Raw genomic sequence first — 19,748 nt, forward strand, 5'->3', positions numbered from 1 at the left:
GGAGTTGTAGTCCCTCGGGTCCAGGCCACGCGTGGGAATGCGTGGGGCTGGGTGGGGCGGGGGGACGGGGTCCTGGTGTGGTAGGACTCATAAAGGGCCGAAAATAAATGTAATGATGGCTTCCTCCTTCTGGCTGCAGAGCGCTTTTATGGGAACCTGTGCGGTGGTTTGGCACATTGGTAAGTGGGCTTGATGTCTAGAGTTGGGGGGGAAAACTGGAATTTGGGAGACTGAGTTTTGGGTGGGAGAGCCCTAGTCAGGGAGGCCCAAGTGGAAATGTGGGAGATCACGAAGGGATGGTGGGGGCCTCCACGGGGGCGCCCCGACCTGCCTTGCACCCATACCCCAGCTCCGCACCCCCAGTCACTAGCAGCTCAATCCCAGTGCAGAAGCTGGCTTCGGAGGCCAGGAACACAGCGGCAGCCCCCACCTCCGCTGGCTGGCCCATGCGGCCCAGGGGCTGGGGAGAGACAACGGGAAAAGGAGGGTCAAGAGGAGCCACCACCTGACCGCCACCCCCATGCCACCTGGCCCTGGCCCTGGCCCCCACCCCTACCTGGGCCAGCGTGCCCTCTCGGATTGTGACTGTGGGGTCAGGCGTTGAGGCTGCCAGCTCTTCCCACAGTGGGGTCCAGATGTTTCCTGGGGAGATGCTGGGGTGAGGCAGGAGAGGGGGTCAGGGAAGTCTGCCGCAAACACTGCCTCTTGGGCTCACTCCCAGTCTTCCCAGCTCCCCCAGGAGACTCTCAGCCCACGTGGAGCTGCTCACCAGTTGGCACGGACACCATATTGACTCTCATCCAGGGCCAAGGCTTTGGTCATGGCTGTTACTGCCCCCTGCAGAAGACGGGGCATGGAGAAAGTTCAGACCAGAGAAGATGAGGTTCCTTTTGTCCTCTCCTCCCAACCAGGGGGCATCAAGCAGGGGCATCAGAAGAGGGAAGTCACGCTCTCCCTGCAGGTTTCGTTGGGCTGCACCAGGCTCTGTCTCTTGGGAGACCCTTGATGTATAACAACATGTCACAGGTGGCGGCCATGCCTCAGGGCTGAGGCTCCTGAAGGAAGGGGCAGGGTACCTAGGTGGTGTACCTTGGTGGCCACATAGGGAACCGCCTGGGACTGGCCAATTGCCCCGACCAGGCTGGAGATGTTGATGACATTCCCCCGGCTCTTGCGCAGGTGAGGGAGGGCGAGCTGGGGAGACAGAAGGCAGAGTAAGCCACCCAAGCCCCTGGATCTCCCCCCGCCCCGTTGAAATGCATCCGATGACCATCTCCCGGGTATGCTCACTAGTTGATCTGGGTACCTGTAGGGACAGCAGCCAGGGTTCTGGGTGCACCTTCTCTGGTTTGCCTCAGGGTCTCTGGGTCTCACCCCTTAAGGAGTCTCTCCTTGTCTGGAAGGGATTTTTCTGTCTCTTCTACTGCCTGCCTCTCTCTCTGTCTCTGCCTCCCCTTTCTGTGTCCTTGTCCCCCTCTCTCAGGGTCCCTGTGTCTCTCTCTCTCTAGGCCTTTGTATATTACTCAAAACTCCTGTCCATAACAAGATAGGAAAATGCAAGAGAGACCAAGATGGCTGCATATTTTACAAAAATGGGACGAATCTCTTTCATCCGTGGAGGGGAAGATGGTTTCTCTGAGTTTTAGGGAAAGCTCTGTGGTCAGAATGTGCCATGGGAAGACTTCATGAAATGTACTCCGTATTCTGCCAACAGAATTGGCAACCCCTGGCTATCCGGAGGTCCCTAAACTAACTCTCAACTCTTTCCCTCTCCCTTTCCTTCTCTCTCCCTCCCAGTTGGTCTCTCTGTTCTTCCATTACACATGACCTTGAATAAACTCAAATTCTATCCCTCCCCTTGCTTGCCTTGGGCAAGGACTGTTCCTGCCACGAAAGATTAATGGACACAAGCTGGCTCACCCAAGGGATACTCAGAATGGGAAGCTAAATTAGCTCTCTCTCTCCGGTTCACCCCACCAGCTCTTTCTAACCTCCACTCCCTCAGAAACAAACGGCCTCCACCCTGTCCCCAGTGCTGTATCTTCAAACACTCCCCGAGTTCCAACCTCAGGGCCTTTGCATTTGCTGTTCCCTCTGCTCAGAATGTTTCTCCTGACATAGCATGTGACTCACTCCTAGGGTGACCAACTTTCCTCAGTTTGCCCAGGACTGAAGGGTTTCTGGGGACATGGGACATTCAGTCCACAGTTTCAGGGCTAAAGTGGGACAATACTATCCCCTCAGCAACTTCAAATCCTGTTCAAATGCCATCTTCTCAGTGAGGATTCCCTGACTGTTCTATTTAAAACTGCAACCTGCCTACCCCTGGGTCCCCAGCCCTCTTCCTGATTCCTTTTCCCTGTGTCACACACCTCCTTCTGACATGCCATATATTTTTCTTTACTTACTTATTTGCTTATTCTGTGTCTCTCCCACCAGAATGCAAAAACCCATGAGGGACAGTTGGAATTTCTTATTTTGATTCATCCCCCGTACTAAGGTGTCTGGCACATAGTAGGTGTTCAATAAATATCTTTGGCATCAATGAATGAAATTTATTGAGGATCTATTATGTGCCTGCCCCTGTTCTCAGCTTTTTTTTTTTTAAATAAATTTATTTATTTATTTCTGGCAGCGTTGGGTCTTCGTTGCTGCACGTGGGCTTTCTCTAGTCACGGTGAGCGGGGGCTACTCTTCATTGCAGTGCGCAGGCTTCTCATTGCGGTGGCTTCTCTTGTTGCGGAGCATGGGGTCTAGGCGCGCGAGCTTCAGTAGTGTAGCACGCGGGCTCAGTAGTTGTGGCACGTGGGCTCTAGAGCGCAGGCTCAGTAGTTGTGGCGCACGGGCTTAGTTGCTCCGCGGCGTGTGGGATCTTCCTGGACCAGGGCTCCAACCCGTGTCCCCTGCATTGGCAGGCGGATTCTTAACCACTGCGCCACCAGGGAAGTCCTGTTCTCAGCTCTTTACACAGATTAGCTCATTTAATCCTCACGACAACCCCAAAATAAGGTCTAGTCGACAGCCCCTTCCTCCAGGTGAGGAGACCAAGGAGCGAAAGGGTGACTGATGCTCAGAGGGTCACGTGATCGGTCACGAGCCAGTATTTGTGGCTTGGCCATCTGAGACCAAAACCCATAAGCAAATAAAAACTTCTGACAACTTGGGACTTCCCTGGCGGTCCAGTGGTTAAGACTCTGAGCTTCCACCGCAGGGGATACAGGTTCGATCCCTGCTCGGGGAGCTAAGATCCCACATGCCTGGCAGCCAAAAAACCAAAACATAAAACAGAAGCAATATTGTAACGAATTCAATAAAGACTTTAATAATGGTCCACATCAAAAAAAAAAAATTTTTTTTAAAAAAAAAGAAACTTCTGACAACTTTAATTGTTCTCCTCCCTGCCTCCCCTCGCTCTCACCAGCCTTGAAACCCTGCCTCCCCAGGCCCTGCCCTGGCCATATTTCTCTCCTTAACCCTCCTCACTCCCTGCCCAGCTGTTTAACTCCCTCCCCTCCCCCACCCTGCAAAGGTGAGGTCCATGGGGGCTGAGACGGGTTTATTCACCACCCTCATCCCAGCACTGGGTACACAGCTAGCGTTCAATAAATATTTGTCCCACACTCCTTGTGGCCCCTTTCCAACCCTAACCCAGGCATTCCTTGGCAGGCATCCTCCCCCACTCCTCCTGCCAAGGTCGCCTGTACCTCTGTGTAGCTACATCAAGAACCTGCTGGTAAGAGACCTGCTGACTCCCTGTGTCCCTCCTTCCCTTCCTCCCTTCAGACGACCGATTTGAAACAGCCTGGCTTGCTCAGAGAACTCCCGCAGGCTCTCCCTGGCCTGACTCCAGGTCTCCTAAATGTTCAGGTTCCTGGGTCTGCTTCTCGCTCTCCACGCCCTGCCATGGGACCTCCCCCCTCACACTTTGCTGGGTTTCCACCAGCATCTCCTAAATCTTCCTTGGAGCTCCCTTCTGGAGCTCCTGACCTGGCCCCCTCGGGCATTTTCATCTCCATGTCTCGAGTGCAAGACTTACCCCATTGTCTCCCCCTAAAATCTGCCCCTCTTCCTGGTTCCCAGCCTCTGACATGGGGCCCGCTCCCACCCAGTTTCTCAAGCCGGAGACCCGGGAGATCTGGGGGTCTTCTGGAGCCTCCCTCACCCTCAATTCCTCATCAGACCCATCACCAAGGAGCTCTTGAATCTCTACAATTCCCTCCGCCTCGTTAATTCATTTAACAAACATTTCGTGAGGATATATTATGTGCCAGGTACTGGGGTAAATGCTGGGGATACTGCAGGAAACAAGACCGGGAGAGATTTCTGCCCTCGTGGAGCCCAAGTTCCATGGGGAGGCAGCAAGAAACAGACACAAGTGCACTATGGAATGTTCTAGAGTGTAATTAGGGATATGAAACAAGAAGGAGAGCAGGAGGAGGGGGAATGGGAGTGTAGTGCAGTTTCAAACAGGGTGTAGTTTCAAACAGGGTGCCCAAGGGAGGGCTTTGGGAAGGTGAGATTTGAGATTTTTTTTTTTTCATTCTTTTTTTTTTGGCCTCTCCTCACAGTTTGCGGGATCTTAGTTACTGGACCAGGGATTGAACCCGTCCATGCCCCCTGCAGTGGAAGCGTGGAGTCTTAACCACTGGGCCGCCAGGGAAGTCCCAGATTTGAGCATTTTGAGTCCAGGTGTGAGCTGTAGGCATTTCTTAGAGAAAACCATGCTGGGCAGAGGGAACAGCGAGTGCAAAGGCCCTGAGGCAGAACCAGGCTGGGTGTGTTTGGCAGCAACGAGGCCACTGCGGTGGGAAGTGAGATCAGAGGAGCAACAGGGGCCAGAGTGTGTGAGGCCTTGAAGGCCACCTCTTCTCACGTGCACAAGTGCGATCATCTCCTGATACGAATTCTCACCCCACTTTGCCCACAGATTTGTTCCTCATACAAGAGACGGAATGATCTGTTACTACTAATGATCTGTTAGTATTAATGGGCTCACATCACTTCCTTGCTCAGATATCTTCTATGGCTTCCTTTTGCTCTTGAGGTCAAGACCAGATGCCTCAGCATGGCCATCCAAGCCTGATATATCTGCCCCCCCAACCCCCTCCTGTACCACCCCCTTCACTCACTGCACTCAGCACCTTGAGAGCTCCTAACTCTCTCCCACGGCCAGGCCTCTGCACAGGCTGTTCTCTGCCAGGAACACCTGCATCTCCGTGTAGCTCCATCAAGGACCCACTGGACTCTTAATGGCCTGACTCCCTCCCTTTGCCCCACCTCTCCCCTAGTTAATGTCATTCATGTTTCACTTCCTCCAAAAAGCCTACCCTGACCCCCAGAACAAACCAGCACCAGAACACAGTCACCCATATAAACTCGTCTCTTGTTTATTTAGTAACACTTGGCTGCCCCATGACTATAAACTCCACAAGGGCAAAGACCACGTGGTGTATCCCCAGCAACTACAAATGCTTGGTCAGTCTTTGATGACTAAATAGATGAACGAATGGATAGGTCTCTAAGAACCAATCCAGCTCTGAGAGTCTATAATGGACACTCCTGTGCTCAAACATCTTCTGTGATCCCTACTGACAAGATCTCATTTCCTTAACTATATAAATATCCCTAATTCCTCTGTTGTTTTCTCTAGCTTAGGGAATGGCTAACTTTGGCTTGTGTCAGAATCCACCAGGGAGGCCAAAGACCCAGAAATTCTGATTCAGGAGGCCTGGGGTCCCAGAATCAACATTTAAAGAGCTTTCAAGGGACATTGGTGGTGGTGATGATGATGATGGTGATGAAGGTAATGATGATAATGATGGGGGGATGATGGCAATGATGGTGAAGACGGTAATGATGGTGGTAAATGATGATGATGATGATGATGATGGCAGTCATGGTGGTGATGGGAATGATGGTGATGATGGCGATGATGGTGATGATGGTGGTAATGGCAATGATGGTGAAGATGGTCATGATGATGGTGGTAAATAATGATGATGATAATGGTGATGGCAGTGATGGTGGTGATGGTTACAATGATGATGACGGCAATGATGGTGAAGATGGTAATGATGATGGTTTAATAATGATGACAATGATGCTGATGGCAGTCATGGTGGTGATGATTATAATGATGAGGGTGGTGATGGCAGTGATGATGATGATGGTAATGATGGTGATGATGGTGATGGTGATGATGGTTATGATGATGATGATGGTGATGACGGCAATGATGGTGAAGATGGTTATGATGATGTTAATGATGATGATGGTGGTGATGGGAATGATGGTGATGATGATGATGGTGGTGATGGCTATAATGATGACGATGGTGATAATGGCAGCAACCTACACATGTTGACAAATTTCTTTACAACAGGCACTGGGATAGAGGCAGGAAGAAGCAGACAAAAGTCTCTGCCCTCTGAAAAACCAAATGCAATCGGCAGACTTTGGAGCTTGGTGTGAACAAACCAACTGTAATAAGACATTTGGGAACAACTAGGTGAATTTAAATAGGGCTTGGGTATTAAATGGTATTAAGAAATTACTGTTAATTTTCTTAGGAGATCTAATAGTAATTTGGTCATGTAAAAAAGTCTTAATTTTAATCATTAACATGAAGTTAAATGTGTTTTTTTTTTTTTTTTTTGGTCACCCCACACTGCTTGCAGGATCTTAGTTCCCAGACCAGGGATTGAACCCAGGCCCTTGGCAGTGAATGCATGAAGTCCTAACCACTGGACCACCAGGGAAGACCCCCAAGTGTATTTTTAAGTTAAAACAATATTTGGCTCTCCCTTGCCTCTTAGATGGGGGGATAACTCTGAGGTGGATATTTCTCGCTGCTCCCAGAGTGCCCCCAGGGGATGGTGCCCCACCTGGTGGTAACTTGCTTGGTGACGCCCTTCATCAGCTGCCTGGCAACTACTCCCCAGGCTGAAGGCAGCGATTCCTGGGATTGCCTTCCATCCATCCTGCCCTTCAATCCCCACCTGGACTCTGCTTCTGGGGGAACCCCAACTAACACAGGTGTGGCAATGGTACTGTGATAAGAATTGTAATAATCTGAATAAGAAAGTCTCTAGATTAGCTAAGATCATGATATCAATGTTAATGTTACTATGATTGTGTAAGAGAATGTTCTAGTTTTTAGGAAATACCCTCCAAAGCACTGAAGGGTAAATAGACATCATGCTTGCAACTTACTCTCAAATAGAGAGATAGAAGAATAAAGCAAATGTGGTAAAATGTTAACAACGGGGAGTCTGCGTATACAGGACTTCTCTGTATTATCCGGGCAATATTTTGTAAGTCTTAAATTATGTCAAAATAAAAATAAATAAACGTTCTAATCCATTGGTAGTATTTATGAAGTTCTTACTAATGAAATTATATGATGTCCGGGTAGGGGATGGCAGGAGGCAGTGGATAGAACAAGCTTAACAAAATGCTTATGATTGCTAAAGGGAGATGGAGATGGAGGTTCTCCTGTTCTTAAAATATACCCAGGTGGTTTCTGCCCCAGGGCCTTTGCACACTCTTTTGGCAAGTGAAACACCCTGTGTCCTACTTCTCTACTTCCTTCCCTCCCATTCAAGGTTCAGCTCAAACTTCACCTTTTCCCTTCTACTTCTCCCAGGATTCATTTGCCCAATATGTATCTCAGAGACTGCAAACTGAGTGAGGTGGATTGGCCGCAAGAAACAGAATGGGGCAAGGTTCGCGATAAACAATAATACCTTGCAGACAGTAAACTCTGTGCCAGGTATGTTCTAAGGGCTTTGTGGGTATTTAATTTAATCTCATTCAATTCTCAGGACAACGCTGTAAATAAGCTACCACTATTAGCCTCTTCTACAGATGAGAAAACCTAGGTGCAGAGAGACTGAGTATCTTGCCTGATGTTACAAGTAGGAAGTGACAGAGAACCCAGGCAGGTGGACCCCAGATCTAGACCCTCATGTGAGGCTTCTGCACCAGCCACTCACAGGTAACAGAGTCGGGAGGCCAAGGAGGGAGAGCTGGGGATTGGGGTACAGTGGGGAGCCAGGCCACATTTAGCAGACTGTCGCCCTTGCCATGGGTCCAGTTGGACAACTTTTCAAGAGAAACCAGAAATCCAGTTGTTTGTGAGAAATTTCTCTCTTTTTAAAAATGCTGGCAATTAATGAGGGAGGGAGAGAAAGAAACACACACACACACACACACACACACACACACACACACACACGGGAAGCCCCTGGTGGTCCAGTGGTTAAGGCTCCGTGCTTCCAATGCAAGGGGCTCAGGTTCGGTCCGTGGTGGGGCAGCTAAGATCTCACATGCCGCCGGCACGGCCAAGGAAGGGAAAAAAGAATACACACACACACATACCCTTTACGGGCTGTGGTGTGTGCATGCCTTATTGTACAGAGGTGCCGATCTTTATTATTATTATTATTATTATTATTATTATTTTGGCCGAGTACCACTGACTTGCGGGATCTTAGTTTCCAGACCAGGGATTTAACCCGTGCCCTCCGCAGTGAAAGCGCGCAGTCCTAACCGCTGGACAGCCAGGGAATTCCCAGGAGGTGCCAATCTTAGAAGGTGAACAGCTGGGGACAGGAGCCAGGGTTGATTGGTTGAGAGACAGATTATCCAACTGCCCGGGGATATTTCACCTGGATTTCGGACGAGATCTGGGGAAGCACCTGAGCTTCTCCACACAGGTGACCCCTGACCCACTCCATGCCCCTCTCCCCTCTGTTTACATTCGCTTTCCTGAGCTCCTCTAGCCTCAAGCTGGTGCACTGCAAACTGATGTCTCCAGGCCTCAACCTTTGCCCTAGACCCATGGCCCGCACGCAGATGTCTGGGGGGCATCTCTCACTCGACAGCCCCCCACCCCGCCTGCTCCTCCCCGGGCTTCCCCAGGGCAGCAGATGGCAACGCCCTCCTGCCGGTTGCTGGCGATTGGGGTTGGGGGAAACAAACAAACAAACAAAAACCCCACCCACTCCTTTCTTTCTCAAGTCGGCCGCCACATCTAGTCTATAAGGAAATCTTAACAAGCCTACCTTTAAAATGCATCCAGGGATTTCCCTGGTGGTCCAGCGGTTAAGAATCCGCCTTCCAACGCAGGGAACTCGAGTTCGATCCCTGGTCAGGGAACTAAGATCCCACATGCCACAGGGCAACTAAGCCCGCGTGCCACAACTGGAGAGCCCTAACACGGCAACTACTGAGACCGTGCGCTCTGGAGTCCCAGCACCACAACTGGAGAGAAGCCCGCAAGCAGCAATGAAGAGCCCGCTCGCTGCAATGAAGATCCTGCGTGCCACAACTAAGACCTGAGGCAGCCAAATAAAAATAAATAAATAAATAAACAGAAAAACTTATGAAAAAAATGTATGCAGAATCAGACCATTTCTCACCAAATCCACAGCCATCGTCACCTCCTCACTGGCTTCCTGGCCTCTGCCCTTGCCCCCCACTTTGTTCCCCACGGGGCCACCAGATGGCACCAGATCCCACTTAACAGCAGTTCGAGTTCCTCTGCTCCGAACACTCTATGGCTCCCAGCTCAGTGTCAAAGCCAAGTCCTCTCCGTGGTTTACAAGACCCAGCACGATCTGCCCTCAACTTCCAGCCTCTCGCTGCTTCGTCTGCTTCAGTCACGCTGCCTTCCTCGCTGTCCCTCCTACACGCCAAGCATTCCCACCCCAGGGCCTTTGCACTGGCTGTTCCTCTGCTGGACCGCAATTGCCCACATACCTCCTTGGGGTCCTGACTCAAATGTCACCTCTTAGAGAAGCGTTCTGACCACCCACCCTGTCTAAAAGAGCACACAGATACACACTTAAAAAAAAAAAAAACCTTATCTAGTAAAGATCATACTGAATTATTTTATTTATGGGTGAAATAATGCTATCTGAGATTTGCTTTCAAATACTCCAGAAAAGGTAAAGAAAAGAAAAAGTGAGGAGTCAACAAGAAGCAAGAATGACAGAATGGGGGCTTCCCTGGTGGCGCAGTGGTTGAGAATCTGCCTGCCAATGCAGGGCACACGGGTTCGAGCCCTGGTCTGGGGGGATCCCACATGCCGCGGAGCAACTGGGCCTGTGAGCCACAATTACTGAGCCTGCGCGTCTGGAGGCTGTGCTCCGCAACAAGAGAGGCCGCGATAGTGAGAGGCCCGCGCACCGCGATGAGGAGTGGCCCCCGCTTGCCACAACTAGAGAAAGCCCTTGCGCAGAAACGAAGACCCAGCACAGCCATAGATAAATAAATAAATAAATAAATAAAAAGAATTAAATCTTTAAAAAAAAAAAATGCTGACTTCCATCTTAAAAAAAAAAAAAAAAAGAATCCGCCTGCCAATGCAGGGAACACGGGTTCGATCCCTGGTCCGGGAAGATCCCACATGCCGCGGAGCAACTAAGCCCGTGCGCCACAATTACTGAGCCCGCGCGCTCTAGAGCCCGCGCTCCTCAACAAAGAGAAGCCACTGCAATGAGAAGCCCACATACTGGGCTTCCCTGGTGGCGCAGTGGTTGAGAGTATGCCTGCCAATGCAGGAGACACGGGTTCGAGCCCTGGTCTGGGAAGATCCCACGTGCCGCGGAGCAACTGGGCCCGTGCGCCACAGCTGCTGAGCCTGCGCGTCTGGAGCCTGTGCTCCGCAACAAGAGAGGCCGCGATAGTGAGAGGCCCACGCACCGCGATGAAGAGTGGCCCCCGCTTGCCGCAGCTAGAGGAGGCCCTCGCACAGAAACGAGGACACAACACAGCCAAAATAAATAAATAAATAAATAATAATTAAAGGTGCTAATAATTAAAAAAGAAGCCCACATACTGCAACAAAGAGTAGCCCCCACTCGCCACAACTGGAGAAAGCCGGCACATGGCAATGAAGACACAACGCAGCCAAAAATAAATAAAGTAATTAATTATTTTTTAAAAGTATTATAATGGGGAATTCCCTGGCGGTCTAGTGGTTAGGACTCTGCGCTTCCACTGCAGGAAGCACGGGTTCGATCCCTGGTCGGGGAACAAAGATCCTACAAGTCCCGCAGCACAGCAAAAAAAAAAAAAAAAAAAAAAGTATTATGATGATAAATTAAATAAATAAATAAAAAGCACTTTGATGAAAATAAGTTGTTATCGTAGAGAACGAATATGTACATGTAGGTGCCATATGAGCAAGGGTAGTCAGGAAAGGCCTTTCTGAAGAGATGGTATTTGAACTGAGATAGTAAGTAGGAGGCGATTTGGGGAAGATTCAGAGGAAAGGCGTAGAGGTAGAAGGAGATACTCTTTGCTCCTAATAGCTATTCACTGGGTAGCAAAGCTGTAACTGTCTATTACTGATTCTTTGTCCTAACTCCTTTCTCCAGATCCTTAACATCCCCCACCACTCCCACCACACCACTGTGGAAGGTTCTGGAAGGTTCCTAAGAAGACCGGGCTACGTAGCAACACAGGTAGCTTTGGCCAGATGTAGGGATCTGCACGCATTTCTTTTCTACAGAAATGGAGTCCTTCCGGAATAAGATCAAAGCAAGGCACAGAAAACATTTGGCTCTGAGACAAAGTGGGTCTGACAATCTCATTGTCAGGCAGCTGCTCACCTTGGTCAGGGTGTACGTCCCCAGCAGGTTCAGCTCCAGCAGCTGCCGGAAGCCCTGGGCAGAGGTCTCCTCGGGCCACTGCGGAGGTGGATCTAAGGGTGGGGGTGGAAGAGAGAGAGAGGAGAGGATGAGGGAACCATGAAGACAGGAGAGCAGGGAAGGGAGATAGGCACTGCGGGGTGCAGGGGGGAGGAGTGGCAGACAAGAGGGTCAGGGGTCCTGAAAAGGAAAGGAGGCTGCATAGTGGTTACTTAAAAAGTCGTCTCAAAATTGGATTAAGAAGATGTGGTTTGTATGTGCACTTGGAATATTAGCCTTAAAAGAAAGAATGAGGGCTCCCCTGGTGGCGCAGTGGTTGAGAATCTGCCTGCCAATGCAGGGGACACGGGTTCGAGCCCTGGTCTGGGAAGATCCCACATGCCGCGGAGCGACTGGGCCCGTGAGCCACAACTACTGAGCCTGCGCGTCTGGAGCCTGTGCTCTGCAACAAGAGAGGCCGCGATAGTGAGAGGCCCGCGCACCGCGATGAAGAGTGGCCCCCGCTTGCCGCAACCGGAGAAAGCCCTCACACAGAAACGAAGACCCAACACAGCCATAAATAAGTAAATAAATAAATAAACCCAAAGTTTAAAAAAAAAAAAAAAGAGAAAGAAAGAATGAAATATTGCCATTTGCAGCAACATGGATGAACCTAGAGAAGAGTATGCTTAGTGAAATAAGTCAGAGAAAGACAAAAACTGTATGATATCACTTACATGTGGAATCTCACAAATAATACAAGTAAATATATATGCAAAATGGAAACAGACTCAGATATAGAAAACAAACTTGTGGTTACCAAAGGGGGGAAGAAACGGGAGAGGGACAAATTAGGAGTATACAAACTACTGCAGATACAAACTACTATGTATAAAGTAGATAAGCAACAAGGATATACGGTATAGCACAGGGAATTATAGCCATTATCTTGAAGTAACCTGTAATGGAATACAGTCTGCAAAAATACTGAATCGTTATGGTGTATACCTGAAGCTAACTATAAGACTATAAATTAACTATACTTCAATAAAAAAAATTAAAAGGAGCAGGGACTTCCCTGGTGGCGCAGTGGATAAGACTCTGCGCTCCCAATGCAGGGGGCCTACATTTGATCCCCGGTCAGGGAACTAGATCCCACATGCATGCCGCAATTAAGAGTTTGCATGCAGCAACTAAGGAGCTGGCAAGCCGCAACTAAAGGAGCCCTAGAGCCGCAACTAAGACCTGGTGCAACCAAATAAATAAACAAATATTTAAAAAATTAAAAGGAGCAGCAAAAGAAAAAACAACAAACAAAAAACCAGTCTCAGGGCCAGAAGGCCTGGGTTCAAATCTTAGCTCTGATACTTCTTGGCTGTGTGACTTTAGGCAAGTCACTTTGCCCCTCTGTGCCTGTTTCCTCATCTGCAGAATGAGGATAACACTTTGTTCTCAGGCTTAGAAATTTCACAAGTCAATATTTGTGCCTGACACTTAGTACTATAAATGTGTTTGTTAAATAAATAGAAAGAGGGGGCTTGCCTGGTGGTCCAGTGGTTAAGACTCTGCACTCCCAATGCAGGGGGCCTGGCTTCGATCCCTGGTCAGGGAACTAGATCCCACAAGCCACAACTAAAAGATCCCACGTGTCACAACTAAGACCCAGCGCAGCCAAATAAATAAATATTTTTTTTAAAAATAGAAAGAACTGGGTGGATGGAAGAGGGACAGACAAATCAACATTCAGAAGAAAAGAAGCAGGAAAGATAGGAGTAAGAACAGGAAAAAAAAAAAAAGAAACTGGGAAAAATGGACCCTGAACCTTCCAAAGGCTTTAAGAGTCAAAGTGGATGAAGGGACAGAGAGATGGGAAACAAGACAATGGAAAGTTAATGAAATATTGGATTATTCCTCCTGGAGACCCAGGGCTTATGGCCTTGCTTCCTTCAGAGAACAGTTCAAACATCTTCAGAGACTCCACCCCAGACCCTCTGTCCAAAACAGCCCTTGCCATTCTCTAAGCACTCAATCAGATTTATTTTTCCTCATAGCCTTTATCACTACCAGACATGCTAATATATACAATCAATTCTCCTTATTTGAGGCAGCTGTAGTCCACAAAGTCACAGCGAACACTGAATTAGTGACTATTGACCCATTGCTCCTAGGGGAAATACATATATATAATATTACATTATAACATATATATGCTATTAACTGAAAGTTTGTGTCCCCCTCCCCAAATTCCATATGTTAAAATCCTAACCTCCAATGTGATGGTATTTGGAGGTGGGGTTCTGTGGGAGTTAAGTCATGAGGATGGCTCCCTCTTGAATGGGATTAGTGCCCTTATAAAAGAGACCCCCGTGAGGTCCTTCGTTCCTTCCACCATGTGAGGTCCCAGCAAGCAGGCCCTCACCAGACACCAAATCTGCTTCTGACTTGATCTTGGACTTTCCAGCCTCCAGAACTGTGAGAAATAAATGTTTGTCATTTAAGCCACCCAGCCCATGGTATTTCTGTTATAGCAGCATGAACAGACTAAGACAGGACATATATGTGTATGTATATATGTACATATGTATATGTATATAGTTATATGGCTATCTAACATAAATATTATAATCTTAAATCCTAAAAACAACCCATACTGGCAGACTCTATTTTATTTATTTTGCAAATAAGGAAGTGTTAAGTGACTTGCCTGAGGCTGCCCCATTCACAGATGCCAGAGCTGGGATTCAAACCCATCCAGCTGGCCCCAGAGGGAGCTCCTTACAGACACTGCCCTCTCCTGTCTCCGCCTCTGGGCATCTCTCTGTTTGAAAGCTGAACCCAGAGGGCAGAGCATCACCATGTTTGACCTTAGCTGGGAACATGTGCTACGAGCAACTCAAATTTTTGCCTTTCTGCGCATGTCCGTGAATACCGGGAAAGCGCAGTGAGTACTGATTCTGGGGTTACAACCCACCTTGCAAGGAGGTGAGTTCGCAAATATGGAATCTGCGAATAATGAGGATTAACTGTATCTGTCTTTTCTTGTCTATTTCCTTACTCTACAATGTGAATCCCATGAGGACAGGAATGCTTGGTCAATTTCGTTCACTGCTAAATCCCCAGTCCCTAGGACAGAATGTGCGGCATAGTAGATGCTCAATAAATATCTGTTGAAAGGATCAAGGACACAGAGAGAAAAGATGCACTAGTATCTGCCGTCTCTAAATTCTTACAACAAGAGAAGGGAAGTGCAGCCCAGAGAGGGTAAGTCAATTGCTCAAAGTTGCCCAGCCAATAAGAGAGGCTTCTTTCTAACATGGCCTTGCTGTGTGACCCCAGTCCAATCAGTTCACCTCTCTGAGATTCAGTTTACCAATGTGAGGCATTCTTATGATGGGTAAGCATGAAGCTGATGGCAATTTCCCTTCAAAGCCTCCACACCAAGCCCTATAGACCATGTGTAGAGAGTACATCTTCTCAGTCATGGACAAAGAGAAGGGCCATCAGTCTCACTTCATAGATAAGAAACTGAGGCTACAAGATGGCAGCTATTTGCCCAAGACAGTTCCGGTAATTATGAGGTTGAGCAGCTACACTATTCAATACTCACAATGACCCTATAATGATGACAAGGATGGTGATTTTCATTTTAGAAATGTAGAAACGGATGCGTAAAAGGGCTAAGGGCACAGGCCTGGGGGCACACAGCAGGGATGGAACAGAGCCAGCATTGGGGTGGGAAGCCAGGAGGTGGGTTGACACCAGTGGAGAACAGCCCTCAGGACTCATGACTCACGGTAGCCAGCGTTGTTGACTACACAATCCAGGCGGCCGAAACGGTGGATGGTCTCAGAAATGAGGGTCTGGGGAGAAAGATATCTTGTGAGTGAGCAGTGCTGGCACCAGGCCTTGTGGAGCCGAGGGTCCCAAAAGCGAGGTGGGGACAGGAGTCACAGCTGAGGGGCCAGAGACCAGAGGGCTGGTGACATTCACACTGTGGTCACTACTCCAGAGACCTGGGGCTGCGGTGCAGGGGCAGATGTCAGAGATACTGGCTAAAGAGGACTAGAAACCCTGAGGGAAGAGAAAAACTCTTACAGAAAGAGACCCACTGTGAGGAATTTATTTGTCCCAATCCACATGACAGGTGTGACAAGAGCCTTGAAGGAGTGGGAGATAAAGGAGAGTCTTCCCAGGAGACACAGGACCTGGCCGGCAGAGTTAGGGAAAGCCTTGAAATGATACTGAGCTGAAACCTCTGGGACGGGTACAATTTAGCCAGGAGAAGGGGTAAAGGCAGAGGGAACAGCATGTGCAAAAGCCTGGGGCGGGGTGGAGAAACAATTGGAGATACCGGGGGTAGGGACAGAAAATACGCTCACCCTCACATCTTCCTCCTGAGTCACATCACAGGGCAGAAAGACAGTGCCAGGAAGCTCCCGCTCCAGCGCCCGACCCTCGGACTCTGCAGGAAGAGAAGGGCTGGGGGTCTGGACTCTTGGGTCTGAGGGAGGAGGAGGCTGGGGACCTGGTTTCCTGGGCCTGAGGAAGGAGGGGGCCAGGGGTTTGGACTCCTGGCTCTGAGAGAGGAAGGGTCTGGGGGCTTGGACTCCTCCTGGAGGGGTGGGGGTGAGGACTGAGGGACCCTCACTCACCATCTTTGTCACAGATAACCACTTGGGCACCGCTTTCCACTGAGGACGGGAAGAGAACAGGTTACCCCAGCACAGGCCTTTGCGAAGCCCTCTGCTGCCCTCTAGTGGCCACCTGAAGTGGGGCCGTCTCCCACTATGCTCCCCTCGTGACCCCAAAGTCTCATGATAATCCCCTAGGACAAAGGGCAGAAGTTTTGACACATATTCTCCTTGGCTGCTCCAGGTGCTTGCTGGAGCTCCTGAGCCTCCATCCCTGGGTTCCAGAGTAAACCCTAAATCTGCAAGAGGCATGTTCCCCCAAACCACCCGTTTTGTAGCTATTACTGAGACCCGCAGAAAGGGAGTCAATGGCGTTTGGAAATCCGCCAAAATCTCAGGCCCCAGGCTACCACTGCCTATCTTTTCATTAACTTTGCAAATGGGATTTTATAAGACAAGAATCTAGATTCCAGTACAGAAGATACTTCTTTCCACACCCATTAATTATCCCCCCAGGGTCCCTCCTCTCCTAGACTCCCAATATTCAGAGCCAGCCAGACCCCACTCACCGAAGGCTCGAACGATCCCGGCTCCGATGCCGCGCCCGCCCCCGGTCACGACGACCACCTTCCCAGCATAGCGCGTTCCCGTTGCCATTCCGCGTGAGACTGTCTCTCCCTCTGTCACTCACTCCAGGCTTCTATCCACCTCAAAGTCCGGTGAGGTCGTGGGGTCGAACGGTAAATAGGGGCCGGATCCTGGAAGTCCGGCCCTGGGGGGCGTTGCCAGGAAAGCCAGAAGCCTGGAAGGTTGGTCCCAGCCCCGTCCTCCCTCAGACCCAAAGGTCCGGATCCCCAAACTCCTCCTCCCTCAAACTCAGTATTCCTGGCGTCTGGGCCCCTCTGCCCTCGGACCCAAAACTCCAGGTCCCTAGTCTTCTCTTCTTTCAGATCCAGGAATCCGGGTCTCCAGCCCCCTCCTCCCTCAGAACCAGTAATCTGGACCCCGAGCTTCCTCCTTCCTCAGACCTACAAGTCCGAGGTCCTTGTCCCCTCCTCCCTCGGGGCCCAGAAGCCCACGACTCCGGCTCTACCCCTCAGAGACACCAGTGTAACAACCTCAAACAGACAGAAAGTTCTTGACTAAAAGTTCAAAGTTTTAATCCAAATCTGGACAAGTGTTGGGAAAACCAAACTTTGGCCATAGAAACCCCTCCCCTTCTAGGCCACCTGAGGGGACCAGATCACGCCCCCAGGTTCCCGGAGAGGCTCCAGATCTCCGGGAGGTACCTCCAGGCCACGCCCTCACTCTCTGATTGGTTGCCACTTTTAGGCGGGTCAGAAGCTGGATTGCAGCAGAGTGACTCGAAGAGGCCACGCCCCCTCGTCTTGGGTTAGGGCGGGAGGGGCGATCCCGGAATCCCACGTCGGCTCCCAGGAGGCGGGGCCTGCGCCGCGCCCACCACCTCTGCGGGAGAACCCCGAGGAGCGGGAATTGGCAGCTGGAGGAGATCTTGGGGGGGAGGACACCTGGGGCGGGGGCTCTGAAGGAGGCGGCGGGGCAGGGGGAAGAGGGTCTCCTCGAGACTCCAAATTTCCACCTGGAGAGGACGAATGGGGTATGAGAATGGCAAACTCTGGGACCCAGAAGTCCAGACTCCCCCAGGCCTTTCCTCTCAGACCTAGGAGTCCGACCTCCCAGCTCCCTCCTCTCCCAGACCCAGAATTCCTGGACCCTGGGCCCCTCCTTCCTGGGATCTAGAACTCCCAAGCCCTGTCCAGCTCTTTCCTCATAAAGATAAAGGATTCCTCAGACCCCTACCCATCAGCACCTACGATTCCAGGCCTCCGACTCCCTCTTCCCTAAAACCCAGGAGCCGAAAGTCCCCAGCCCATTCTCACCTGTCATCATTCTGTGCCACTGCGACGCCTCAGTGGCCAGGGCTTGAGAGAGGCTGAGAACTCGCTCCCGGTGCCCTTCGGATGTCGGCAAATAAGGGGTGGTGTTCCTTGGACTAGAAAGAAAGAGATTTGGGGAAGTTGTATAATTAGCCAGTACAGTAAGGACCCCAGTGCCCCGCGTGGCCTTCTGGGAGTTGTAGTCCCTAGCACGTGTCTCTGAAGGATTTTAAACTGGGCGCGACCCTCTTTTAAAAAGCCCGCGTTCATTCTGGGATTTGTAGTCCGGTTGCCGGAAATTTTCTCTGATTTCCGGACGGAGGGGCGGAGTTTGATATCGACCAAGGAACTGCAGTTCTCACTGCGAACTAGGGCTTTCTGATTCCTCAGGAACTCAAGCGTCTCTAAAAGACTCTGCGATCTGTACTTTAGTACTCACGAGTACTCAGGAGACATTAATAGCAATGCTACTCTCCTCCCCTTTGCTGATTTCCCTGCTCCTTGCCCCGATCTCCAATTCCTTACCTGCTCCAGGACCCCGAGCTTCTAAGCCATTTCTGGGCTCCTGAGTGTCCCAAGACAGGCTGCAAAGGAATTGGGGCATTAGAATTCCTCATCTGGAAGTCCTCATGTTCTCATTTTGAGGGTGAAGGGGCTCAGAAAGGGGATAAAACTGCCCCAAAGACACTGCCAATTTTTAACTTTACCTGAGCTCCTGGAAAACAAGGGGAGTTCGGAAAATCACCGCCCGCCACCCCCCCAGCCCTTTTGCATTCTGGTAAAAGGCTTACTGCAAAGAACCCCTCTTCTCTATATGACTTAGATAAGACTGATGAAGTAAAATTGCTATTTTAAGACAGGACAAGAAAAATTAAACATAAAATTCTCTCTGTGTGCTTGAGTCTCCTCCCTCCCTCCCTAATGTGCACTGTGCATCTGCATTACACATTAACCAGAGCTCCTCAGAGATGGCAGTGCCTGCTCTATCGTAAAGATCATTTTTTTTCCCCTTTCTTTCGACACTACCAATGTAACTTCTTAAAGGAACAGTATTCTTTCCCAACTCTGTAGAAGATCATGGTGACTTGCTGCTGGCTTTGTATGTTCTTCCCTAGACTATGTATCCTTGGTGAACTTTTTATGTAAAAATATCAGTATGTCATTTTTTTTTAAGTTATTATTTTTTTACATTTATTTATTTTATTTATCTTAATTTTTTTGGCTGCATTGGGTCTTCGCTGCTGTGCTGGGCTTTTCTCCGGTTGGGGTGAGCAGGGGCCACTCCTGTTACGGTGCGATGGCCTCTCACTGCTATGGCCTCTCCTGCTGCGGAGCACGGGCTCTAGGTGCGTGGGCTTCAGTAGCCATGGCACACAGGCTCAGTAGCCGTGGCATGTGGGCTCAGTAGCCGTGGCATGTGGGCTCAGTAGTTGTGGCTCGCGGGCTCTAGAGCGCAGGGTCAGTAGCTGTGGCGCATGGGCCTAGTTGCTCCGCGGCATGTGGGATCCTCCCAGACCAGGGCTCAAACCCGTGTCCCCTGCATTGGTAGGCGACTTCCCAACCACTGCGCCAGCAGGGAAGCC

At 50.0% G+C, this 19,748-nt stretch overlaps 2 protein-coding genes across 7 annotated transcripts in view; both read right to left on the reverse strand.

Annotated features, from left to right (window-relative positions):
• Nucleotides 1-127: 127 nt before the first annotated feature.
• Nucleotides 128-17,388, reverse strand: HSD17B14 (hydroxysteroid 17-beta dehydrogenase 14). Of its 2 annotated transcripts, XM_082368681.1 has the most exons (9): nt 16,837-17,388; nt 16,289-16,327; nt 16,016-16,098; nt 15,430-15,496; nt 11,619-11,710; nt 1,090-1,194; nt 770-837; nt 557-653; nt 128-460 (listed from the first exon to the last, which is right to left on the reverse strand). In XM_082368681.1, exons 1-9 carry the CDS (start codon nt 16,922-16,924, stop codon nt 287-289), a joined length of 813 nt encoding a protein of 270 aa, XP_082224807.1. In that variant the 5' UTR covers nt 16,925-17,388; the 3' UTR covers nt 128-286. The 2 variants fall into 2 exon arrangements, with proteins under 2 accessions (XP_082224807.1, XP_082224808.1); XM_082368682.1 differs by lacking the exons at nt 128-460; nt 557-653; nt 770-837; nt 1,090-1,194 and adding an exon at nt 2,595-6,351 and having other exon boundaries at nt 16,837-17,286.
• A 14-nt stretch (nt 17,389-17,402) lies between these two features.
• The window catches only part of PLEKHA4 (pleckstrin homology domain containing A4), a 32,427-nt gene continuing 30,081 nt past the window's right edge, over nt 17,403-19,748 (reverse strand). For all 5 annotated transcript variants that reach the window (XM_082368592.1, XM_082368594.1, XM_082368596.1 and 2 more), the window contains 3 exons: nt 18,691-18,749; nt 18,169-18,281; nt 17,403-17,867 (listed from right to left, as the gene is read on the reverse strand). In XM_082368592.1, coding sequence (XP_082224718.1) covers nt 17,605-17,867; nt 18,169-18,281; nt 18,691-18,749 — 435 coding nt within the window. In that variant the 3' untranslated portion in view covers nt 17,403-17,604. The remainder of the gene's footprint in view (nt 17,868-18,168; nt 18,282-18,690; nt 18,750-19,748) is intronic.

The sequence above is a fragment of the Balaenoptera borealis genome, assembly GCF_965194805.1.
Source record: "Balaenoptera borealis genome assembly, chromosome: 19".
Taxonomy (NCBI): Eukaryota; Metazoa; Chordata; class Mammalia; order Artiodactyla; family Balaenopteridae; genus Balaenoptera; species Balaenoptera borealis.